The sequence below is a fragment of the Sciurus carolinensis genome, chromosome 5 (assembly GCF_902686445.1).
Source record: "Sciurus carolinensis chromosome 5, mSciCar1.2, whole genome shotgun sequence".
Lineage (NCBI taxonomy): Eukaryota > Metazoa > Chordata > Mammalia > Rodentia > Sciuridae > Sciurus > Sciurus carolinensis.
In genome coordinates this window covers 34,437,641-34,461,112 of record NC_062217.1, presented here as the reverse complement: position 1 = coordinate 34,461,112, position 23,472 = coordinate 34,437,641, and the positions used below count along the sequence as shown (strand labels likewise).

At 32.8% G+C, this 23,472-nt stretch overlaps 1 protein-coding gene across 1 annotated transcript; it reads right to left on the bottom strand.

Annotated features, from left to right (window-relative positions):
- Positions 1-4,989: 4,989 nt before the first annotated feature.
- On the bottom strand, positions 4,990-15,727 carry Ufm1 (ubiquitin fold modifier 1). The gene is made up of 6 exons (XM_047554464.1): positions 15,624-15,727; positions 15,491-15,547; positions 12,546-12,603; positions 10,422-10,461; positions 9,215-9,247; positions 4,990-7,290 (listed from the first exon to the last, which is right to left on the bottom strand). Coding segments are annotated over exons 1-6 (258 nt in total). The 5' UTR covers positions 15,626-15,727; the 3' UTR covers positions 4,990-7,222.
- Positions 15,728-23,472: the final 7,745 nt, after the last annotated feature.

Sequence of the window (23,472 nt, the reverse complement as noted above, 5' to 3'; positions counted from 1 at the left end):
AATGATTGGGTTGTGAGAGTCTTAACTCAATCAGTGAATTAATCCCTGATGGGATTAACTGAGTGGTAACTGAAGTGGTAGGGTGTGGCTGGAGGAGGTAGGAATTGGGGTCTGTGGCTTTGGGGTATATGTTTTGTATCTGGAGAGTGGAGTCTCTCTCTCTCTCTCTCATGCTATGCTGTGACCTTTTTTTTTTTTTAATCATAGCACTTGCCATTATATTTGTTTATTCACTATTTCTTTCACAGTATTCTACAAACTCCATGAAGGCATGGACACTTTATCCTATTACTCTATCAATGATGCTCAGACAATATCTAGTATCTAAGTGGTCAAAGTATGCTTGTTGACTAAATTCACAAGTACCTTCCTACATGCCTTCTCATCAAGCTCCTGAGAAGATCATTCCCATTGCAGCAGTCTTCTTTAATAGCACAGCCTTCAATAATTCTTCGAACCGCTGTAACATCCATGATCTGCACATTCATTTGACACTAATTATATGACCCTTAAAATTGTAACTAATTTTATTCCAAAATATGAAACATGAAAATAAGAGATGTTAATTACCCTGAGAATATTGAACTATACATTTCATTGACATAAAATTCTGACTGCTCATCTATGAATGCATCTAGAAGTATCTACTAATTTTAGTTTTATTAAAGTCCAGTTGCATTTGACAATATGGGGAAAATCTTTTCTATTCTACGATGCTTTTCAATTCCTGTGATTACAAAGGTTAACTTAAATTCACTACACAGTAGTATAACCAATTAGAATAGAAAATGATGTATGGAACTGTTTGAAATCAGAACAAAGCATTACATTTAGGGTTTAAAAAATAGTCTCATACTCAAAAAGCAAAGAAAGGCAAAGTCTGTCTAGACAGACTGAGGATAAGGAAAGATTATGAAGCCAAATGCTGATTTAGTTGATTTAAAAAATGCTCCAAACTGGAGCAAAGAAAGTGTATTTTATGAAAATCTTCAGGGAACTAACAACTTTCCAAAGCAAGAGATGTTTTTTCATGCAAGTAGGGGTGGGGATGGAAAGTAGGAGACAGAGGTAAGGAATAATAGATCAAATTTTACATTTATTTGTTTACAAGAGGATGGCATCTGTGGAATCTGACTTGCCATATTAAAGTTCCTGTATATTTTTTAAAAAAGATTTCAAAATATACCTTACTAGGAAATTGTATGGCGGCAGATTACATTAAAGAGGCTCTCTCCCCAAATACAAGGTTCTGTGAAATACAGAAATTATCTTTCCACAGGTAACAACTTGCTGGCGTAATTTAAAAATTAAGTCAAGATATTTGGAATATAATTTTTCCATATTGCAAATCATCCACAATTAAGCCCTCAGTAATCTCTGAAGAGGGGAGTCCCTTTCTTCTTTTGTTCCCTACTCCAATTCAAATGGCAGGATTACAGAAACTCAAGATTAAATTTACTAAGTGTGTGGAATTGACTACAAGTCACCAGAGTGTTACAAAGCCCACAGCTGTCCAAGGCATTCATTTCCCATTGCTTTGAGAAACTCTTTCCAGGCTCAAGGAGGTAGCTTCTCACAAACTCATGACCCTCTTTAAAATCCTTTTGGTAATTTATCTCTGTGCTTATTTATTTATCCATCCACTGTCTCTTATGTTTCATTCCTACATAATGTGGGCATTTAAGGATAATTGCAAAAGTCCCAATCTGTCCATACATTTATTAAAAAAAAAAAATTCAGACAGGCTAGCAACTCCATTAAAGACTTGTCAAAATGTTTGTGGCACTGACAACAAAACAATACATACAGTTTATTTCTAAAACAGCTCATCAGTTGTAAACTGTGTATTTAAGAATTTATTAAATTCAAGTGTTACTCAGCCAAACAAATATTGACATGATGTATCATCACAATATGCTCTCAATAACAGCTTTTACATTGCTAAAAGAGTTTTGCCAGAAAATCAGAGTTCTATGCCAAAAAATTGGCTCTCTACATTTGCTGCCAACCTTGGCCAGTGTTTTGTATCCAGTGACAAAATTACAACACTTTCTATATAAGAAAGCAGATAATAGGTCATAAACCTACTTTTCAAATATTCATAACTGTGGTATATAAATGAATATGCTTACTAAGAGGAAATCTTTCAGTGTCAATGTTTAGGTAATTACTGTTAAATGTTTCAAGCAAAGTAAGATTATAGTAATGTGCAATAACAATCTATGAAAACTCTTCCAGATGTACTAATTTCATTTTGGAACATTTAAATATAATTCTATGAAAAATGATGTAAAATATGATTCAGTGTGTGCTTATAATCATATAAACCTTAAAGTCAAATCTTGTAACCTTGGACACACTAACCATGGTCTCAATTTCTTTAACAGTAAAGTGAAGAAATAAACACCAGCATTTGGTCAATCAAATGAGATAATGCATGTGAAATGCCTGGAACTGTACTTAGTCCATAAAGAAGCATTTGATATACATCTTTATATCCATGACTACTTCACCAGATAATTTTTTCTGCTTTTGAAATGTATAAATTCCAAGAAGTCCAAGAAAATCTTATATTTTGCCTTCAGTATTTAATAACCAGCACTTAACTAATGACATATTTTTAAAATGATACTTTGTACTTTTTAATAAGTCATTATCATTACTGAGAGTAAATTTCTACCTTAAGAAATAGAAATATGAATATACTAGTTGATTAAATGTTCTGTCCAAAGAAGTTACTATGGGCAAAATACAAATAGTTTCAATTTTTAATGTATTGGTCTTTTATGCAGTCTTTCAAAGTATTTGTTATTAGCAAGGCAATTCTGAAACTCAGTTTCAATCATGATCTTAGACTTATATAAAATTTATAGTTTACAAGTAATTCTATATTTAATAAGTGCTATAATAAAGGGATGTACAAAATGCACTGGTTGCTTACATAGTTAAATTCTGAACTCTGCTTAGAAGTGAAGAAGGCTCAATGGCTTTTGGACTTGAAGAATGAGTTCCGAGTTTTCCAGGTACCCGGAAGATGATATAAAATGGGGGTGGGGGAGTGAGAGAAGAATGGACGAATTTTAGATTATGTAGAGGAAAATGATAGGGAGGGGGTATGAAAATAGTGAACTGAGACAGACATCATTACCCTATGTACATGTATGATTACACGAATGGTATGAATCTACATCGTGCACAACCATAGAAACAAAATGATGTACCCCATTTGTGTACAATGAATCAAAATGTAGTTGGTAAAAAATTAAATTTTTAAAAAGCACTGCATTCTAAGAACAGGCACAGCAATGATACCACGTATCATCTGCAGCTGAATGTAGCTACAGCATAGAGAAGGAAACACTGAGAACAGTAGTAAAATTCCGAAGGGCCTCATATGTCAGGAAAAGTATGCATTTTTATTCAACAGAATTTTGAGTAGTGGGGAACTACGCAATCATGTTAAAAAGCTCATTACAGCAACTGTGAACGAAGAAATGGGAAGACTAGTGGTTTTTATAATAATGGATATAAAAAGGGCTTGAACTGGACAGTGAGTATGGTTAAGAGAATTAATGCAATTTGGTTTTATATAGCAAGAAAGGAATCATGATGATTAAAACAATCTGGTATAGGCAGTTTTCAGGATGTGATTAGGTTGAAACTTTTAGGAATATTTATTTCAATAATAGTTTAATAGCCTGGTTTAAATAATGATTGATCCATCTCTAACACTAACCAACAAAGGACAATTCCAGAATTTCTGTATTAGAGAGGTTTATGAACAACCTGGTTGGAAGAGTATATTATTAAAGGAATAATCTTGCAGCTAAATCTGCAAGATAATTAAGAATTCAAAAAAAAAAAAAAAAAAAAAAAGGCCAGTGGCTTGGGAGGCTGAGGCAGGATTATAAATTCAAGGCCAGCCTCAGCAAAAGCGAGGCACTAAGCAAGTGAGACCCTGTCTCTAAAATACAAAATAGGGCTGGGGAGGTTGAGTGCTCTTGAGTTCTATCTCCAATTACCCCCCTCCCCAAAAAACAATGGTCTGATGAGGCTGATGAATATAAAGGGATAATTCCTACTCCTACAAAGCCACCTATGGAGTAGTATTGGTATCATCATTTTTATTTGTTTAGTTCATATTTAATGTTCTAGAATTTATATCATCATACTTGTACTATGTTAAAAATTAATCATTCCTTATCATTACATATGTATTTAGTACTGAGGTGTAATTTAAGCCTTACATTTGTAATTTTGAAGTTTCTGATTCAACACAAGTCTAGTATATTACAAAAAATGAATTCTGAAAATTTCTCCCCATGTCAAAGTCAAAACAAGGGTTCAAATATAAAATCTCAACCTAACTAAGCCTTTTTCTTATCCTATAAAGTGAGCAAAATAATTTAGCAGTGTTTGAATGAGACAATGTAAATAAAATTATCCTTCAACTTATGAAATCCACAGATATATCATACATTTTCTTAGTTTTACAAATGGCTTTGGGAACATTACTATCAGTTAATTTGGAATCACTAGATTAAAATGTATTAGTTTTTTCAATTTATAAATTTTTGAAATCCTTGGGTTAAAAATGCATAACAGAAAAGGATGGCCTTATTAATTCTAAAATCACCTGCACAGCAGAAGTCACCAGAACTGCATTTTATAGAGGTTCTTTTACACTATTCCATATTTAATAAGTTGAATTTGAGGGGTGCTTTCCAAAAATCCATAATTTTAATTCCCTATGTGACTGATAATCACCCAGGTTTACGACCTACCAATATAGTCGATTGCTATCACACCTTCTTTGGAATTTAAATTTTTTTCTTTTGTAAAATGAATTGACACTTGGAAGTATATATTGTTGTCTATGATCTATGGTGTTTGATCATCTTTGCTTTTCTTAATGACATTTTTAATAAACTGGCACAACTGGTATGCCGATTAAGAGCTCTAATAATAAGGGTAGACAATACAGTTTACAGTACAACAGAATGTATTTTCATAAGATATTAATCATGGACTATTAATACATTTGAACTAAAATACAACACTTCAAAACATTTTGAACAAAGAGCTTACAGATTACAATTGTTTAGTAACAAAATGCCTTGCTTAATGAAAGGTTTTGGAGAATTATAATCTAATTTTCAAAACTGAAGAACAAAAGTATTAAATAAATCACTTTATGGCACAGAACACAATAAACTTATCTAGGCAAACAGCAGGCAGATTTTTGTGTTAGAAGCAAAATGGAGAATTTAAACTAAGCTCCAAATTCAGGGAATAGGTTTCATAAGTTTCTGGTTAACTTAGTCTTGATTATAAGAAACAAGGGCCTTTAAGCATCAGATCATTATTCTTTTTTTTTTTTTTATAAAAATAAAAACATTCCAAACATTAGCAATATATATATATGTATATATATATATACACACATATTTTTTTTTATCTCAGCCAAAGTTCTTCCTTTGATAATTCAGAATCCTGCTGTTCATCAAATCTGTGAATATTTGGTAATTTTTAAACTACTGATGTTACCCTTAAGATGATTCAATTGCATTTTCTTTTTTTTTTTTTTTTTAATTTTTTTTTTTTGTTGCTGAAGGACCTTTATTTTATTTATTTATATGTGGAGCTGAGGATTGAACCCAGTGCCTCACACATGCTAGGCAAGTGCTCTACCACTAAGACACAGCCCCAGACACTCAGTTGCATTTTCTTGTAATTCATTTCTTCCCCATCAAACCTACGAACTATACCAGGGAAGATACTGACACATGCTAAGATAAAAACTCTTAAGACTTAATTCATGAATGATTCATCAAATATTTACTGAAAGTCTACTATACTTCCAGTTCTAGAAGTAATATGACATGACAAGTTCATCATTTAAAATATAGCAGGTCAAGAAATGATTTTGAATCATTAAAAGCCTTGATTTCATCTTTCAAGATGTACAGATACTGATATCCTCTGTAAGGTCAAGTAAAATCTTTTATTATGTTCTTTGAATTGTCATAAGGGGTACTTTGAAATCTACATGTTGACAAAGCCCCTTTCTCTAAATGCCTTCTGCTACTTAAGACTGGTCTAGTATTTTGTTTTCCCTTTGTTTTCTCCAACATACTCTCTGCAGCTCTGTCCAACCAGCTGGCTCTTTCTGTGACACTTTGTGACAATTGTTCCTCTTCACTGTGTACTTGTTGCTTTCCTCCTTGGGAAAGCCTGGTCAACCAGACTTTCTCATCTTCCCTTACTTGGTTTCTTATCCATTTGGGTGAAAAATATTGGCACTTCTTTAAGTCAGTTCTTCAATAAGTGTAATTCATTGAAATTTTCAATTGGTATCATTAAACTTTGTTATAATCTTCATATTTTCTCTGTAACCATACTCTTTTCTTAAGTTATTCAGAAATATTATCCTCCAAAGGACAATGGTTTCTAGAGAACTTCTCTCTCCAAAGTAGTACTACACAAGATTGATAAAGGAATGCATAACTCAGTAAAGGATGCTTGTACTGCACTGTCAATTTCCACCATTACATATACTGGATTCTGCAAGATGACTGTTAAAACTTATTTGTTGTGGAATGTGAATTTATATACATAAAGATTAGACCAAAAGTAATATTTTTTACTCTCTGGTACTCAATTAAATTTATATGACACATGAAGTTTGAAACATACAAAACCTCAATGATAAAATCAAGATAGTTAACCATCACTGACAGGTCTATTATTGTCATCATAAACTATACACTAAGAATCAAACTATGAGTCTGTAAGTCAGATGCTACCCAGTAAACTGCCATCTATGACTCATATCCTTTTACATTTTTAACTCAAATACAAATATGTAAGGTTCAGTAACCTTCAATTTTCCAAAAGTTTTCAGAAAGAATTATCAGAATCATCCTCCAGGTAAAAAACACAGTTGGATAATCCATTTTTCACAAATGAACTCCCTACTTGTGTTGTGAGGTAGCAATCAACAACTCTATGACCATCTGTGGTAGCGGTACCCTTTACTCACAAGCATTTCCTCTGCACATGAAGATCATGAACAAAGAAGGGACCAGAAGAGTCCACCTTTCATTGTTTCATTGACTTCTGGTGTTTTCATAGTATATTAAATGCCTGATTTCACATTTACAACAACCAAAAATACCAATATTTATTCTGAAAAGTAATTGTATGTTCCAAGTAGCAGATATTAACAACTTCCAACACGATCTCTAGGAATAATTCGAAGTTCTGAACCGTGCTTTAGAAAAACATTTCCTACACAAACAAACAAAACATAAAGTTAGGTTTTTAAAAAATAACAAAATGTTATCTTAATATTCCAACCATTATTACAAACAATAAACAGTGTAGTGAAAAGAAAAGTAAGTGCAAACGCTAAAGCACTATCAGAATCCAATTCCAATTTTTTGGTTTTTTTTTTTTTTTTTTTTTTTTTTTTTTGGTGGTATTGGGGAATTGAACACAGGAGCACCCTACTATGGAGCTATATCCCCAGGACTCCTCCTCTCCTTCTTGCAAATTTTGAGACAGTATTTTGCTAATTTGCTGAGGCTGGTTTTGAACTTGCCATCCTCCTGCCTCTCAGACCTATATAGTAGTTGGGATTACAGGTGTGTACCACCACACTTGACTTAGTTCCAAGCTTTTTAATTTTTGTTCCTATTCTTTCCATATCTTTACAAACAACAAATGCTTGCTTTAAAATTTTAAATAGGAACACCAGTCATGAAAATACTAACAAATACAATCAGCAAATAACAAGAATTAATTAATTTCATCATGAACACATGACTTAATACACAACTGAATACCTAAAGACAAAAAAAAAAAAATCTAAATTATCACAAGTGACAAAACTTACACAAGTGACAAAAATCTAGATACTCTGAATCTATTCTGGGTCAATTGGTCACTGAGATTTTCTTCATGCCCAGTGATATACACAATTTAATTTTGATATGCAATCTAACAAGCATACTGTTGAGTAAGCAGAACTCAAATTAACATACACTACACAAAATTTCTAAAATAAGACAAAACCTTTACTTACTACATTTAAATACATGTATACAATAAAATGCCTCACAATATTCCATAAAAGCCCTTTTAAATTAAAAAAAAATTGAATTAAAACTATTGATTTAAGTAACAAAAATTTACAATTTTAAATCATTCCTCACTTTCTTTTTTTTTTTTGGGTGCTGGGGATCGAACCCAGGGCTTTGTGCTTACAAGGCAAGCACTCTACCGACTGAGCTATCTCCCCAGCCCCTCATTCCTCACTTTCTATAGGCTAAATTTCACCAATAGCCTTTGAGGAAACTTTTTTTTATTATAATACAAAAGTACCTTAGAATATAATTTAAAAGTAACTACTGTTTAAGAATAAGGTTACATTATATTAAATCATATGTAATTTCAGAACATTAGAATTAGACTATTGACCTACAAGAACATATTTTAAAAATAGTTATTTTATTTATTTATTTACTTATTTTATTTTATTTATTTACTTATTTATGGTGCTGGGGTCTGAACCCAGGGCCTTGTGCATGCAAGGCAAGCATTCCACCAACTGAGCTATATCCCCAGTCCTAAAGTTATTTTTTTATAAGATTTAAGACTATTTTTAACAAAAATTTACAATTTTAAATCATTCCTCACTTTCTATAGGCTAAATTTCACCAATTTACACTTTTACACTGCATTTTGGTTAGAACATCAATGTGTTACTCTGAATTATGTTAACAGTTTGAAGTTTGTAGTGTGGACTCAACCCTGGTACATGTAAATAACTGTGTTCTTTGAAATAAAAATAGCTAGGACCTATTGAATGCTAAGGATGCATAATTCAAACTAGTGTAAGGATTCCCTCAAAACCACCTTAAGAGGTCAAAATCATCATTTCCATGAGAATACAATCTTACCTTCAGACATTGTGTTATGTATTAATTAAAAGCTTTAAAGCTTAAGCCACTACTATTCAGGTTTTCTGTTCTTATAGACAAAAACATATAACCTATATACATAATAAAACAAAATTATTACTCAGATTGCTATATAATCCCTAAACAATAGCTACGTCCTGTTGAAATCTTTAATTAGAATGAATTAAACACTCAGCATCAATAGACATACAATCCCATTCACACTTCATGATTTTCAAATACATACTCACCAGCAGTCTGTGCAGGATTTATTCCTATTCCATCTAGAAAATAAGTCATAAAATCATGTAAGTTATTTCTAAAGATTAAATGGTTTAATAGGAATCAGAAGAGAGTTACCAAAATAATGCTGCTATATAACTAAGGTACAAGTCAATAATTTAAATCTCAGAACATGAGCAACAATCTTCCAGGTAAGTTACCTGTTTAAATCTATAATTATGTATTTATATACACTGCTGTATTAGACAAAAATATCTGTCAATATGATGAATCTAACAAATTCTATGGAAAACAGTTTTTAATTCTATTTTGCTTCAAAGCATAAAAAATTTGTCATTTCTTCTAAAAAGCTAAAGGCATCTTAAGTATGCCATTAATCACTTCTATACTGGTTTGAGGTATAAAATCTTAAGGATGGTAAAGTACACAAAGTTCAAGTTCCAATTACTGTTTGAAAGTTTCAAAATATTTTCCTGAGTTAAACATTTGTGAACCTAACACTTTACAGAAAGTAGGCAAGCTTTCTTATAAACAGAAAACACTTTTGTAACAACATGCAGAATATTTCATAGTGAAAAATTCTGACTTACTTAAGTTACATCAATGCTACCATACTTTAAACCCACCTCCTCTTAGTTAATCCTAACTGGACATAAACCACTCACTAGTACCTATTTATATTAATCTGTACACTTGAAGACAGTAAATCCTCCATGCAAGCTTTACTCCTCATTTTCTTATCTCACTAATTCTCATAAGACTAATTCCATCATGCTTATTAACTTTTTAACAGTATTCAAAGACATTCAGATTTTCAACTGTACCCCTAACTGGATAAAGTATTTCAAGTTTGTAGGAGTTTTCTACCAGGAAAGGTAAAGCAAGGCATAGTAAAGGAACATGCTTGCTTAATTTCCTGTATTATACAGCATTTTCCAATGTGCTATTTGTTTTTTGTGAAAAACTTGCTAAATAATAAAGGTACTTTCAGTAATAATCTCACATGAAGTGAAAAGGCAACAGGTATTAAAGTTGTATTTATAGCAGAAGTACAAAGAAACTGAACAGAGCTAATTATAAACAATACCATGACAGAGTGCTTACCATTAACTTTATCATTTATGTTAATATATATTTGAATTTAAGTTATTATTAATTGATTCATTTTAAACATATATCTCTGAGGTAATAAACAGTTTTAAGGTGAATTCTTACCATTGGTAATAATTGCACTTGTTGCTGCAGGAACTTTAAACTAAAAGGGAGAAAGGAAAGAAAAAAAAAACGTGTAACAAAGATGAATAACAAGGACAGGATAATCCTACAATGTATGTGATTAATCTCTCAGAATAAGTGACATTAAAGCAAGCACAATTTGCTTTTCTTTAATGAACAGCACTGTACTCTAAATAATGCATTTGACTGCATTTAGGATACCAATGATTAGAAAATACCCCTTATTTTATGTATTATACAAAAGGAAAACACTGTCATTCTATGGCCCAATCAGTATCTATTCTTTTGGCTTAGACATGTTATCTTTATCATACATAATTTTCCTACATAGGCAAAAAATATAAGCACAGTGGATGAAAATACTCCTAAAATTTCTTCACAGCAACCATAGAAATGAAATGATGTACCCCATTTGTGTACATCGAATCAAAATGCAGTCTGTAAAAAATTAAAAAAAAAAAATAATTAAAAATAAAATAAATATGTTAAACCAGGAAAAAAAAAAAAAAAAAAAAAAAGAAATGGCAAGTTTCAAACAGATGCTCTCTTATGTTTAATGAGAGTACCTCCAAAAGATTTCAGATAACCACCAAGGCTGGTATTCCTTCCTCAAATTCTCCTTAATAGATTTGTTGATGCAGATCTCAAGGGATTAGAATATTCCAATTATGTTGCTAGGAAATAACTACGGAGTTCAGTTAGGTACAGGTCACTGCCACATGGGCAACAGTGATAGGAAGACACGCTTGACCTATTTCAGAGATGTTATAAAAATATGTACTTTCCGAATCAATGAGATGAGGCATGGAACTTATTGGTAGATAAGGCAGACACCATCTCTTAATGCTCAACTGCTCAACCTGCAGTTGACAAAGTGTGGTCATGTCTTTATTCGTTTAATTCAACAAATATTTATTAAGCACATCTATATCGACTAATTTTATAAAATACTATCATCGAGTTTTGTGACCAAGTTTGAAAAAACATTTATTTATATTAAATTAGTGGTTTTCTCAAAAGCCTTTAATACAGTGCTAATATAGTTCATTCAACTTCAAGAAGTGTTTCTTACACTACTGGTTACGATCTCAGTTTTTCATGGCTTTGGTTTAGTTGTACTGGTACATTTTATGTGTGGTTTTGCTCTAGGCATGCACAAAGGTTAACACTGCTATGTAGAAGGATCATATATACATAACTGAGAAAAACAACTAAAGGTTTATCTTAAATTATGAATTAAAAGAATCAGGTTTTAAAATAAGAACTATGCATAAGAACAATTACTAGACAAATTATGTAGCTAATAAAGAATTATACTCTGTGGTACATTAATTGTAAATATCCTTTTAAAGATTTAAGATGTTTAAATTTTGAAATACTTAGAAAATATTTTATAGAAGTAATACTCTTAAAAGAGCTTTGATGAAATACCAAATTAATCACAGACCAACTCAAACTTTTAAAACTAAGAATCCTACAAAGTTTGTAGTTACCCTAATGTCTTACTTTTAAATCATGTCCATAGAGTAATGATGTCTGTCTCGTTTCACCATTTTTCATACCCACCCCTCTCATTTCTCTCTACGTAATCTAAAGTTCCTCCATTCTTCTCTCACTCCCACTATATATAATCATCTACTTATCAGGGAAAATATTCAGCCTTTGTTTTTTTAGGATTGGCTTACTTCAAAAACTCCATCTTTTAAAACTAGGTAATTTTTTTCAAAACAATTTTACTGACAATCCATAAGCTTTGATAAAAATGTTTTAAAAATATAATTTCAGAATCAAAACTTGTAAAAATCAGTATACGAAATTTAGGGTGATATAAAGTTATTTTTATAAAAAAGAATTTACACATCTTCATGCCTTCAATTTCAAGGAAAGTTCTCTTTATAATTTTTAACAGATCTATGAGACTGGTAAGACAATTTGTTCAATTTTTTTTTTTTTTTTTTTTTGGTCTAAAAAGTAAACCTTAACTTTCACTGTACTTACAATACTTTTCTAGCATAAACCTAGCAATGAACCCACAAACTCAAAATTTTTGAAATTCACTGCAAAAGTATATTACATAAATGTTATTACAATTTCCATACTTACTTCTTCTGCTGCAAATTTTAAGACAGCTGTAAAAGGTGTACTCTCAGGAACACTAAGTCTGGAAGAAGAATTAAAGAATGTTAAAAACTTGGATTTCTTTTTAAAGCACCTTTTTTGTTATTTCTTCCATTGTAGGTGATCTAGACAAAACTGTCTTTTCAGTTTCAAAGTTAGTTGTTTTGTTGGCAGTACTATTTTTATTAACTATAAAACTTTTAAAAGGCAGCAAATAGCCTTAGAATGAGAACTCAACTTTAAAACTTTTAAAACTTTAAATTTGAAAGCTAATGACTACAGATATAAATTTACGTATTTTTACTTTTTTGGGGGAGAGGAGGTACTAGGGATTGAACTCAGGGGCACTGGACCACTAAGCCACCTCCCCAGCCCTATTTTGTATTTTATTTAGAGACAGGGTCTCACTGAGTTGCTTACTGCCTCACTTTTGCTAAGGATGGCTTTTAACTCATGATCCTCCTGCTTCAGCCTCCCGAGCTGCTGGGACTATAGGCATGTGCTACCTCACCCATTTATTTTTACTTTTTTGGCTAATTCTTTCTGGAGATGGACTTCAAAAGGTTAAATCTCTCCTTGGTCCTCAGCCCACTTTTCTGACTCTCATCTAATAAACATTTTTTTTAACCCAATGTGGCAATGTGTTACCGTTTTCATTATAAAAAGGTCACCTGGGAGATATGATTAAATCATAAAGCTTTTGCTGAACTCTCCTGTGCACTCTTAATAATCATGACTGAAATAGACCAAATCCAAAAAATGAGTCAGTTTATTATGGAAAAATGATAATAATAAAGTGATTTTTTTCACCAGTATCTGAAAAAGGGTTTAATATAATTTAAAAGGGCTTAATATAATCTAAAATAACACTTTGGGGATGGATGTATAATTTTGTTAATAGCAACTATATTAAAGAACACCATTGAACAGACTGTTTTATAATGACTTAGTTACAAGGTCTATCTCTATGAATTTTCCAATTTAAAAATGGAAAATGAAATTGATAATATAAACGAAGAAAACACCTAATGACAAAGTTTTTAAAAGTAAATAATAATAATAATAATAATAATATGTTCCTAAGATAAAATAAATTGGAATGATTAAAAATAGAAAAGGAATATCTCTGAAGTAGGGTCAAAACAGATTGGCAAGTCAATATTTCTCTTTGAAGAAATGTGCCATCACCACATAAATCTTTAATCTTAATATCAACTACCGTTATGGAACATTCTCTGTATATATCCAGGTTCCTCAGTCTACAGATCTCTAATATAAGAATCATTGGATCAGTCATCCATTGACTTTTAGAAAAACGTGAATGGATTTCTTGGCTGTCACCACTTTGCCCCTCCAAAACACTGTTTAAATAATTAAAATGGGTATATATTTTTTTAATTCCCTTTCTTTTGTTTTGAGGGAGTGTGGCAGAGAAAAAAGAATTCTAAAGGGCAGTCATTTGTCTAAAAAAATCTCAACTGGCAATATGATATTTTACAAAGTAAGCAATAGATTTCCCCTACAGTTTAAACACACACTAAACAGTGACGCCTACTAATTTCATTTAGTTAACTATAAATTAGTTTAACTGCTACAATGTTTCAGGCACAATTACAGCTATTGATACTGTCCTACTCTGTGCTTTCCCCTCCTCATTCTTTTATCAAGTACACCTACACATTGATGAGAATAATACAGTTGAGAGAGAGGTCTCATAACTTCACCTACTCTAATCCTGAAAAACTAAAATATATGGGGGGTTTTGAGTTTAAGTGGAACCACTAGCTTTTCATAGGGGCAGACATGTTTTCCACTGTAAATGTACAGGGGAAATTATGGTTTTATAGGTGTTGTAGTAAACTTACAAATTAGGGGATGGAAAGATGAGAGAATTCCTCTCTTTTGGCTTGATAGCAAAGGGAAAAGGAGTTGTGGAAAATTTGAAATTTTTATAAATCCTTTTTGACAATAAAGAGGAAAATGAGCACACTCGAGGAATAGAGTGCTTTTCATTAATTTTATATAAAGTCCATCAGTTTAATTATGTATTTTTTTCCAGGAATATTCAGTCACAAATATAGAACGAAAATAGTTAAGGGATGGTGTTTCACGAAGCAAAACAAGCCAGAGAAAGAGTGGGACATCAGAATTGAGGTCACCTGCAAGAGAAGGATTTAAAAATGGACCACGAACTATAAACTGGATAAGGAAGAAATGAGTGCGGTATGGCACACAGGTGGAGTGGAGAGTGACAGAATAAAAAGTAACTGGGATCAATGGATTTTAAAAAAGTCTTGCAGAAGAGATATTGGAGTAAATCAGCTGAAAGGAGAGAATGTAGTATCCCTAAGACAGTGCCGAAAATTAATCCTTTACGGTTTTTTTTTTTTTTTTTTTAACTCTAAGCATAAGGAAGTGTGTGATTTGAGGCTCATTACTTTTTGATATCTGGTTGAGTCATACAGCAAAAAAAAAAAAAAAAAAAAAAAAAAAAAAACCTGACAACAAGCAGTTAAGTAATTTCAGAGTCTGGTCTGGGAAGTCTTCCCTAACTTCCTTAACAGCTGGCCAAAGTGGCGCCAGGCCTTTAATCACCAGGAGTGAGGGGCTGTTCAAGAGGACCAGAGCCTTATTCAAATATCCTCCGGCTCCACTCGCCCACCACAAGAATTCCGAGAGAGCTCGGATAATAGATTCACACTGCCCTGCCCCACCCTCGTGCGAGGACCCAGCTGTCACTCAGGGGAGCATGCCGGGGACCTCTCCTTTCGGGTTCCAGCGGGAAAGGTTCCTGGAAGGAAATGGTCAGGGCAAAGGGAGAAAAGGGAAGCAAGCTGCGTGGGGTGGGAGTTGTATGAAAGGTTCGACCACGTCTAGCCCAGCACCGGCCCGCCCAGCCCAGCGTCCCCCGCCGCGGCACAGCGACTCACACTTTATATGGCAGCCGCGGGTCCGACGTCAGCGTGATCTTAAAGGAAACCTTCGACCTGAGGAAGAGCGAGGGAGAGAATTAGGCTTCGGCAGGGTATCAGGGACTGGGGCGGCTGGTAAGCAAAGACTTACATGGTGGAGTAGGTCTGGGCAGACACCCCTCGCCAACTTGGCGGAGTAGCTCAGCACCCTCACCAGTGAGGAAGCGTCTGGGCCCCGCCCCACTCAGCTCCACGTCTCCCTCAGCAAACTGGGGCCCTCTAAAGTTGTGCTGTCTAAAGAGCTGCCTGAAAACTGTTCCCCTATTCTCACGGTTGGCAAGGGTCCAAAGTCACCAAGACCTCTGATTTTAGAATTCTGTCGCTGATGAAAAAAAAGTATTGGTTATATACAAGTACCGCTTTTCTAAGTTCAGTTAATTTAAGTCATATTTTTAGTCAGGCAGAAATCGTATGAGCATAGAGAGTAGGACCCTAGGCCCTACTGGCTTTTGGGTCAACAGTAAGAAAATCCTGTAGGCGGAGGAGGACCTACATGGAGTGAGGTGGAACTTGGAACTGGACCCGGGGTTGGGGGTCGGACCCGGGTTGAGGGGTCGGTGGGGGGGCGGGGCGTTTCCCGAAGTTGCTAAGGCAACCTGCACACCAGAAGCTCCACTGTTGCTCAAGAAGCTGGACCCTTTACTTTGTCAGCTGTTTTCTTCTGCCCTTCCAGTAACCCAATCCTATTGTACTTTTTATATTCCTCTTATTTTATTCTTCATATTTTACTTTCCAATAGTGACATTAAATTTCAACAAATAAGGAGTTATCAAGGATTATATGCAAAGTCTCGTGCTCAGGTTCATAAGAAAGAAAAGTTCCCAGTACTTGAGAGACTTGGAGTCTAGCTGTAAAGATTGAACAGAAGATGTTAGGAGTTCGTTAATAGGAATAAACCCCGTTGCCAATCATCAGCTGCATTTATTCAGTTTAATGATGAACTTTTAATCCTTTCTGTGTGCCAGTCACTAAGCTAAACTCTGGGGATCCCAAGACCAGTAAGACAGGTAGGTACCAGCCCACTAGTTAACAGTTGGTAGTGCTTGTTCAATGAGGGAAGAAGGCTGTCCTTTAAACTTTATTACAAATGTAAACGTCTCTGTAAAATAACTTTCAAAATGATTGTAATGAGCTTTTTAAGAAATCCTGCAATGAATAGACAAATCAAAACAGTTAGGCCCTAAATTAATGGGGAGACCTCGTTATTTTTAGAATATGAGTTAGATTGTTAAGGTGAGATGTCTAAGAGACTAGCAGGCAAGAAAATGTAGTGGGGGTGCTGAAGAACAATTTCATCTTTGCTAAAATTTTGTAGCTAATTGATCTTCTATGGTGAGATCTTCCAAAGAAGCGTTCTGACTGTGGGAGACTGAAGACTCCCAAATTCTCAGAAAAATCATCTTCACTTTCAAAACCGTATACAGAGATGGAAGCAAATGTTGACTGATAGATTTGAGGAACAACAGTTATACCTTTCAAAGCTAAAACTTTAAAATTAGTGGGCATGACTATGATGTTTGAGAATGGCAATAAAGATAAAACTACTGATAATGTCAGCTAGCCAAATAACAATGGAGAATTTAGAATATATACCTAGTCTTTATTATTAATACATATTACATATTTTAAGTAAAATTTGCATTGTTATTCATAATTTGGATTCTGCTCATGTATAAAATGTGGCAAAATACTAAAGAGAAAAACATACTTTGATTAGCATTAGCAAATTCCTATTATATTTACATAAAGGAATGAAGTCACATCCAAGCAGGGTAACTCAAGTACTTGGATTCATTTCCTCTTTGGAAATATATAGCAAAATAACAAAGGAAATATTATATTCTCAAAATATACTGAAAGTACCTATTTCAAAATGTTTAGAATTCTTTCCCATCTCAATTCCCTAGCTCTATCCTCTTACATTTGTGTTCTCAGAATCATAGCATAATTTCTAGAGCCTTCTGATTTTTTTCTCTTGAGACAGAAAATTATACATGGATTATTGTAAATGGATTCATTTATAACTTTTTAGTTTTTAAAATGTTCCTAAGGCATTTTCAATTTGTAAATTTTGTAGCAAAAGAAGGACCTTCTAATTTACTGAAAAGTTAAAATGCTGGATATAAACAGAAGCAACCTCTGGAACAAATTTTAGGTGATAATTGGCAAATGTAACATTTTAAGACAACAAATGGCATAAATAGCCCAATAGGTTTTGGAAGATATCCAGTTAGTATTATGTAGGGGCAGAAATGATTGCACAATACAGTTTGACCATATTAGATCTCATTAAATGTTAGTGAAACACACTGATATTCTATTTGCAAAAGAACATGGATTTCTCATTATCAGAATGGAATCAGAAGGAAATTAAATTTCTATGAGAATTTCCAACACATGAAAAAGATTAATGGTTGAAGAGATGCTTATTGTCCTGATTTGATAATTCCACATTGTATACGTGTATCAAATTACCATAATGTGCCCCATAAAGATGCACATATATTATGTCTCAATAACACATTAGTATAAAAATCAAGTATTATTAACTAGGTATTATTTTAAACACTGTGTATAGGTGAAATAAAAATAAATAGATTTTAATCTTTGGCTTCAAGGTTTCTTCAGTGACTAGAAACCTTATGGAACGAGAAGAGTTGATCTGCTAGACAGAAATACCTGGAAATATTTAAATGTTGTGCTCATGCTTTAAGGACTAAACGGCAGGTAATGTTTACATCCCTATAAGTCAAGGAGAATAATGAAACATAGGTGCCACCTGAGCCTTATAAGACCAGGCAAAGCCCTCATAGAGAATTATACCTCCAAATGTGATGCACATGGGCTGAGTTGGTGGTGCACGCCAATAATCCCAGTGACTGCATAAAGACAGGAAATTCGAGGCCAGCCTCAGCAATTTAGTGAGGCCAAAAGCAACCTATCAAGACCCTGTCTCAAAATAAAATATAAAAAGGACTGGAGATGTGAGTCAGTGATTAAGTGACCCTGGGTTCAATCCCTTGTGGAATAAAAAAAGTGTTGAATGTGCTTATTATGCTTACATACCCTTCCTGAATATTTCCTAAAATTTAATGATAGAGGGCAAAGAAATTACCCAGGCTTATTTTGGAAAGTCATTGTAAATGTAAGGCTTAACCACAAAATTTATATTTTAACCACAGAATTTTAAAATACTTTTATAACAAAAAAAATTTTAATTGTAAAAGTAAGACTTGAACAGTCTTACATGATTAAAACTTCTCTCTAAATATTGTGAGAATTCTTTAGTTAATGGAAATATTACTTGTTAAAAAAATTAAAATATCCCCTGACAGATCTATTCCAAACATGAGTTTGATTATTTCACATATCTATTTACTGATTTTTATCTTTCCAACCCCTATTTGAGGTAAATACTATCAACACTCCATTCTTTAGGATGGGAAAGCAGCACATAGAAATTAAACAATGTGTCTTAAATTTAGGATACATAAAGTGACTGAAACAGGATTGAATTCAGATGTTTTATGTTAACCTTATGTTAAGCCTTCAGTTTGTATACTGAATTTTGTTAACTTATTATTTTCATATAATTGTAAAAACATCATTCTGTTGAAAGGGAATTAAGAGATAATCTATATGCTCAGTAGAGATAGTACCACCTTCAGAAGGGTTTTGGAAATTAGTTACTGTGCAGACATGATATGAAATATGTTGAAGTAAACGTAATTATAATTTACTTTTAGCTTCTTATATCTTGGTTATATTAGCATTTTGGTTGTTAGAATGGTTACAAAAATGACACATAAAACGTAGGAGATAAGATGGGTGCAGTGATGAATGCTTGTGATCCCAAAAGCTCAGGAATCTGAGGCAGGAGGATTGCAAGTTCAAACCCAGCCTCAGCAGGTTAGCAAGGCCCTAAGCAACTCAGTGAGACCCTGTCTTGAAACAAAACATAAAAAAAGGGTCAGGAATGTGACTCAGTGGTTAAGGAGCCCTCAGTTCAACCCCCCACTACCAAACAAAACAAACAAACAAAACCTAGGTGATAATTTTGAACAGCCAGAACTCCTTCACTTTGGTGGATAAAAAAAATAAATTGATCCAATTGCTTTGGAAAATGGTTTAGTGATATCTACCAAAATGAATAAACCCATATTCCTATGCCCCTGCATTTCCACTTCATTTTATATAGACAATAAAAATGTGCTTGTAGGTTCACGAAAGATACATGTAAGAATGTTTGTAGGAGGATTATATTCTGGTAGCCTCAAACTGGTCCCGATTTGAATTTTCATCAACAGTAGAGCATAGATATATTGTAACATATTTATACAATGAAAACCTATACAGCAAGAAAAATGAACAGGCAATTTCTACATCAAACAATAGGGATGAGTTTTATAAATACAAAATTGAGTAAAAGGAGCCAGACATGGAAGAGTACAAATGTAAGTTAGAAATCAGCAAAATTACTAATCTATGTTGTTAGATATCAGAATGGGATTTACTTTTGAGAGGGAGGGGCATAGTGACTGAGATGGGGAACAAAAGGAGCATCCTGAGCCTGGTTCCATAATGTTCCTTAACCTAAATAAAGGGTGCCGATTGTACTAGTGTGTTCACTAAGTGAAAGCTTATCAAGCTATGAACTTCATGTGTTACATTTCAATAAAAATAAGCTCATCTTAAAAAAATCCCAAAGTAAAAAAATATATAAATAAAACAATTACAACAACAAAATGACTGAGATGATACCTGAATTTTAGTGTACCAGAAGATTCACAATGACTTGTTCAGTAAAGGAAAGAGTAAAAATAGTGTATTGTCTAGGTTTGTAACAACACAAATCAAGAAACAATTTAAATTCTTTTTTTTTTCTGGTGGTGTCAAAGATTTCCTCAACTTCTTAAGAAATCATGTCATCAGTAGCTATAGCACTCGTAGTATTTGAATTGCTAATTCAACATAGCTATATCTGTATGTCTTTATGACTGTCTGCAGTGACTTTCCCTGTTGGTGCAGATATTAGCTAATTAACTATGATTTCTTAACTTACCTGTGTTGACATGAAATGAAATATATATTGAAGTAATATCACATGGTTATAATTCAATTGTAGTTTCTTATATTAAAGGTAGAATATAATTTTTAAAAAATTGTATGTATAGTCTGTTATTATCCAACAATAAAGATTTAGGATAAAAAAAATCACATTTCTAAATGTGGAGTTGTAGATAAATTTAGCAAGAAATCATTTTCACATCAGAACAACTCTATAAAATTAATCCATTGATGATGTGCCATTGTGCATTGAAGACACATGCCACTTTTATGCTACACTGCACTGGGCAGGCAGGTTTGATGGCAGTGGGAATGGGAGTATGGATTATAGTTCTCATTTGTGAAACTGTTCTACTGAAATCATCATTTACTTCTTTACTTTCCCATCAATCCTATTGGAGAGTTATCTTATAATCAATCCATTTTGTAGCTGAAGTTAAATTATATAAGAAGCAAATAGTATATAAGTCCACACTACTCTGTGAAAGTTTCTCTCCTTTAGCAAAGTATTATTTGTAGTAATGCCAAATAATGATCCGGAACCTTTAAGAAATAGACGATGGCATAAGAAAATAAAAATGTCAGTAAACAAAAGATTTTAAAAAACAACAAAAAAATAGGAGACACATAGATAAATTAGCATACTGTTTAGAAATCAGTTTATTTTAAAAATAAATTATAAAAATAAAATGTAAAAGAATAATGACATAATTTAGAGTTTAAAAATAGTGAAAATTTACTTCAAACTGAAGCATGCTGCCTCCAAATAGTAAGTAAGATGCCTAGTCACTAAGAAAGAAAAAATAATTTCGACAAATTGAACTAATTAGTCAATGCATGGTAAAATTATGTGATTTAAAGGGAGAACAAAATTTTCTTCCTCTTAATTTTTTAATTTACTCTTCTATAATATTCTATTTTGTAAATTCTTGTCCTAGATTCAATTTAACTAATATTTTATCAGTTTGGTTTCTTTAAAAGGATTAGATGATATTTGCTTTCCTTTTCATGTTTAATTTTTTATATTTGCCCTAACAATTAATATGATGATCAGGGGAAATTTTCCATTGTTATAAAATGTTACTAACTGTCAGAATGTGGCTTATTCTCTGAGTATTTTTGAAAGGATTAAAACCAGTGTGACATCTTAATTATCAAAAAATTGTATCAAGAGTTGTCATATCAATTCAGATATATTGCTTAATTACCCTTAAAATAGTATTGGTATTTGCAATTTCATATTGTTGATCTTGGATACATAAACATTTTCATTTATAATTCTCCAACATCCTTAACCAAAGCAAGAAACAGCAACTGATAATCTTTTACATTTATACAGCACTTTGCTGTTTTTGAAGTCTTTTGCATTTACTGCCCCATTTTATTTATATAATAAGGCATTTAACATTCAGGATGGATACAGTTTTTTCTCTTAAAAAATCACAAAATTAACAAAAAGAGGTGATATACAGGCCCAAGGTTACCAATGTGGTTGTGAGAGACTATGGAAAAAGTTATGGATGTATTTTTACAAAAGTTACCTAAATTGACCCCATACAAGATTATTTTTAATATTAGTTGTTTAACCTACAAATAATTAATTAATAAACTCAGTTAATGAGCTTCTCAATGAGTTTTACTCAATTCTGATTTCCCAGAACCTGTCATACAGTAAGTACACAAACCATATTTCTAGAATGAATTCATGATTGCTTAAAAATATTACAGACTGGTAATACTTTCCAATTGCACTAATGTTTTTTGATTCCATTAACTACAATCATCAAAGCTCTTAATGCAAGGACTTATATACTTAGATTCTTGCGTTATTCTTATTTTAAGACTTGTCTGTTCAAAGGACAAGGCAACTCATGTAATTTACTGCTGCTGGTGAAAGCAGAGGTTAGAAAAGGCTAATTAAAGATTCTTATCAAATGTAACTAAAGAAGCCATTCAAATAAAAACATAAGAATATCCTCACATGTTCCTCCTTCACCATTACTTTCTGTAACATACAACATTCTGAATCACAGACCCTAAATTAGAAACCGCACTATTGACTCTTGCAGGATTTTATACTTACAGATGAAACATTGCCCATTGTAATTGACCTTCCTGGTAGCTTCCAGGTGGTAGAGATGGTGATATGTAGAGCAGAGGTTGTATGCTGGTGGCAAGTGGCTCTGGGGGATTGGGGTTTGGTCTGCACAGTGCAGCTAAGTGCATATCACATTTGGAACAGATCCACATGGTTCAGCACCTCTTGTCCCAATCAGACTTTTATGTTCTCTGTTAGTACCCTGCAGTCATTTGAGTTTATGACCCTTGGTGTATAGGACCAGATTTAGGTAAAGCATTTTGCTGTAATTCTATTAGCCAAAGGATCACATGAGTACTTACATTGTTTAGCATACTTTAAAGTTATGATTCAGAAATTGGAGAGTTCTGAGTTCCAACTAGACAGGTGAAATCATTACTCCTGACTTAAGAGCAATGTCAAGATGGGAAATTAATAGAACATTTTGTCTCAATAGCTATTTTAGATATTAGGATGGTATACTCTAGGTAATTCTGAAACTGTTAATTGCTACATATTTTAAATGTTTTCAGTATTAATTCCGAAAGACTTAAAGAGTGAATCAACTACCTGTTGTAACCATGTTATCATCACCTGAAACTCTTTGAGTGTCTTTTTGCAACTCTGTTCACCTCAATTTTGTTGATTCAATATATATAATCTATAATAATTCCCTTAATATTTTTCTGTGATTTTTTTTACATTCATAGTCATTTTGTCTTGCTTTATGGGGTGTTGAAATGGATTCTATCTTACAAAATGTCAATAATTAATCTTATTTCTTTTTGGTTAATGG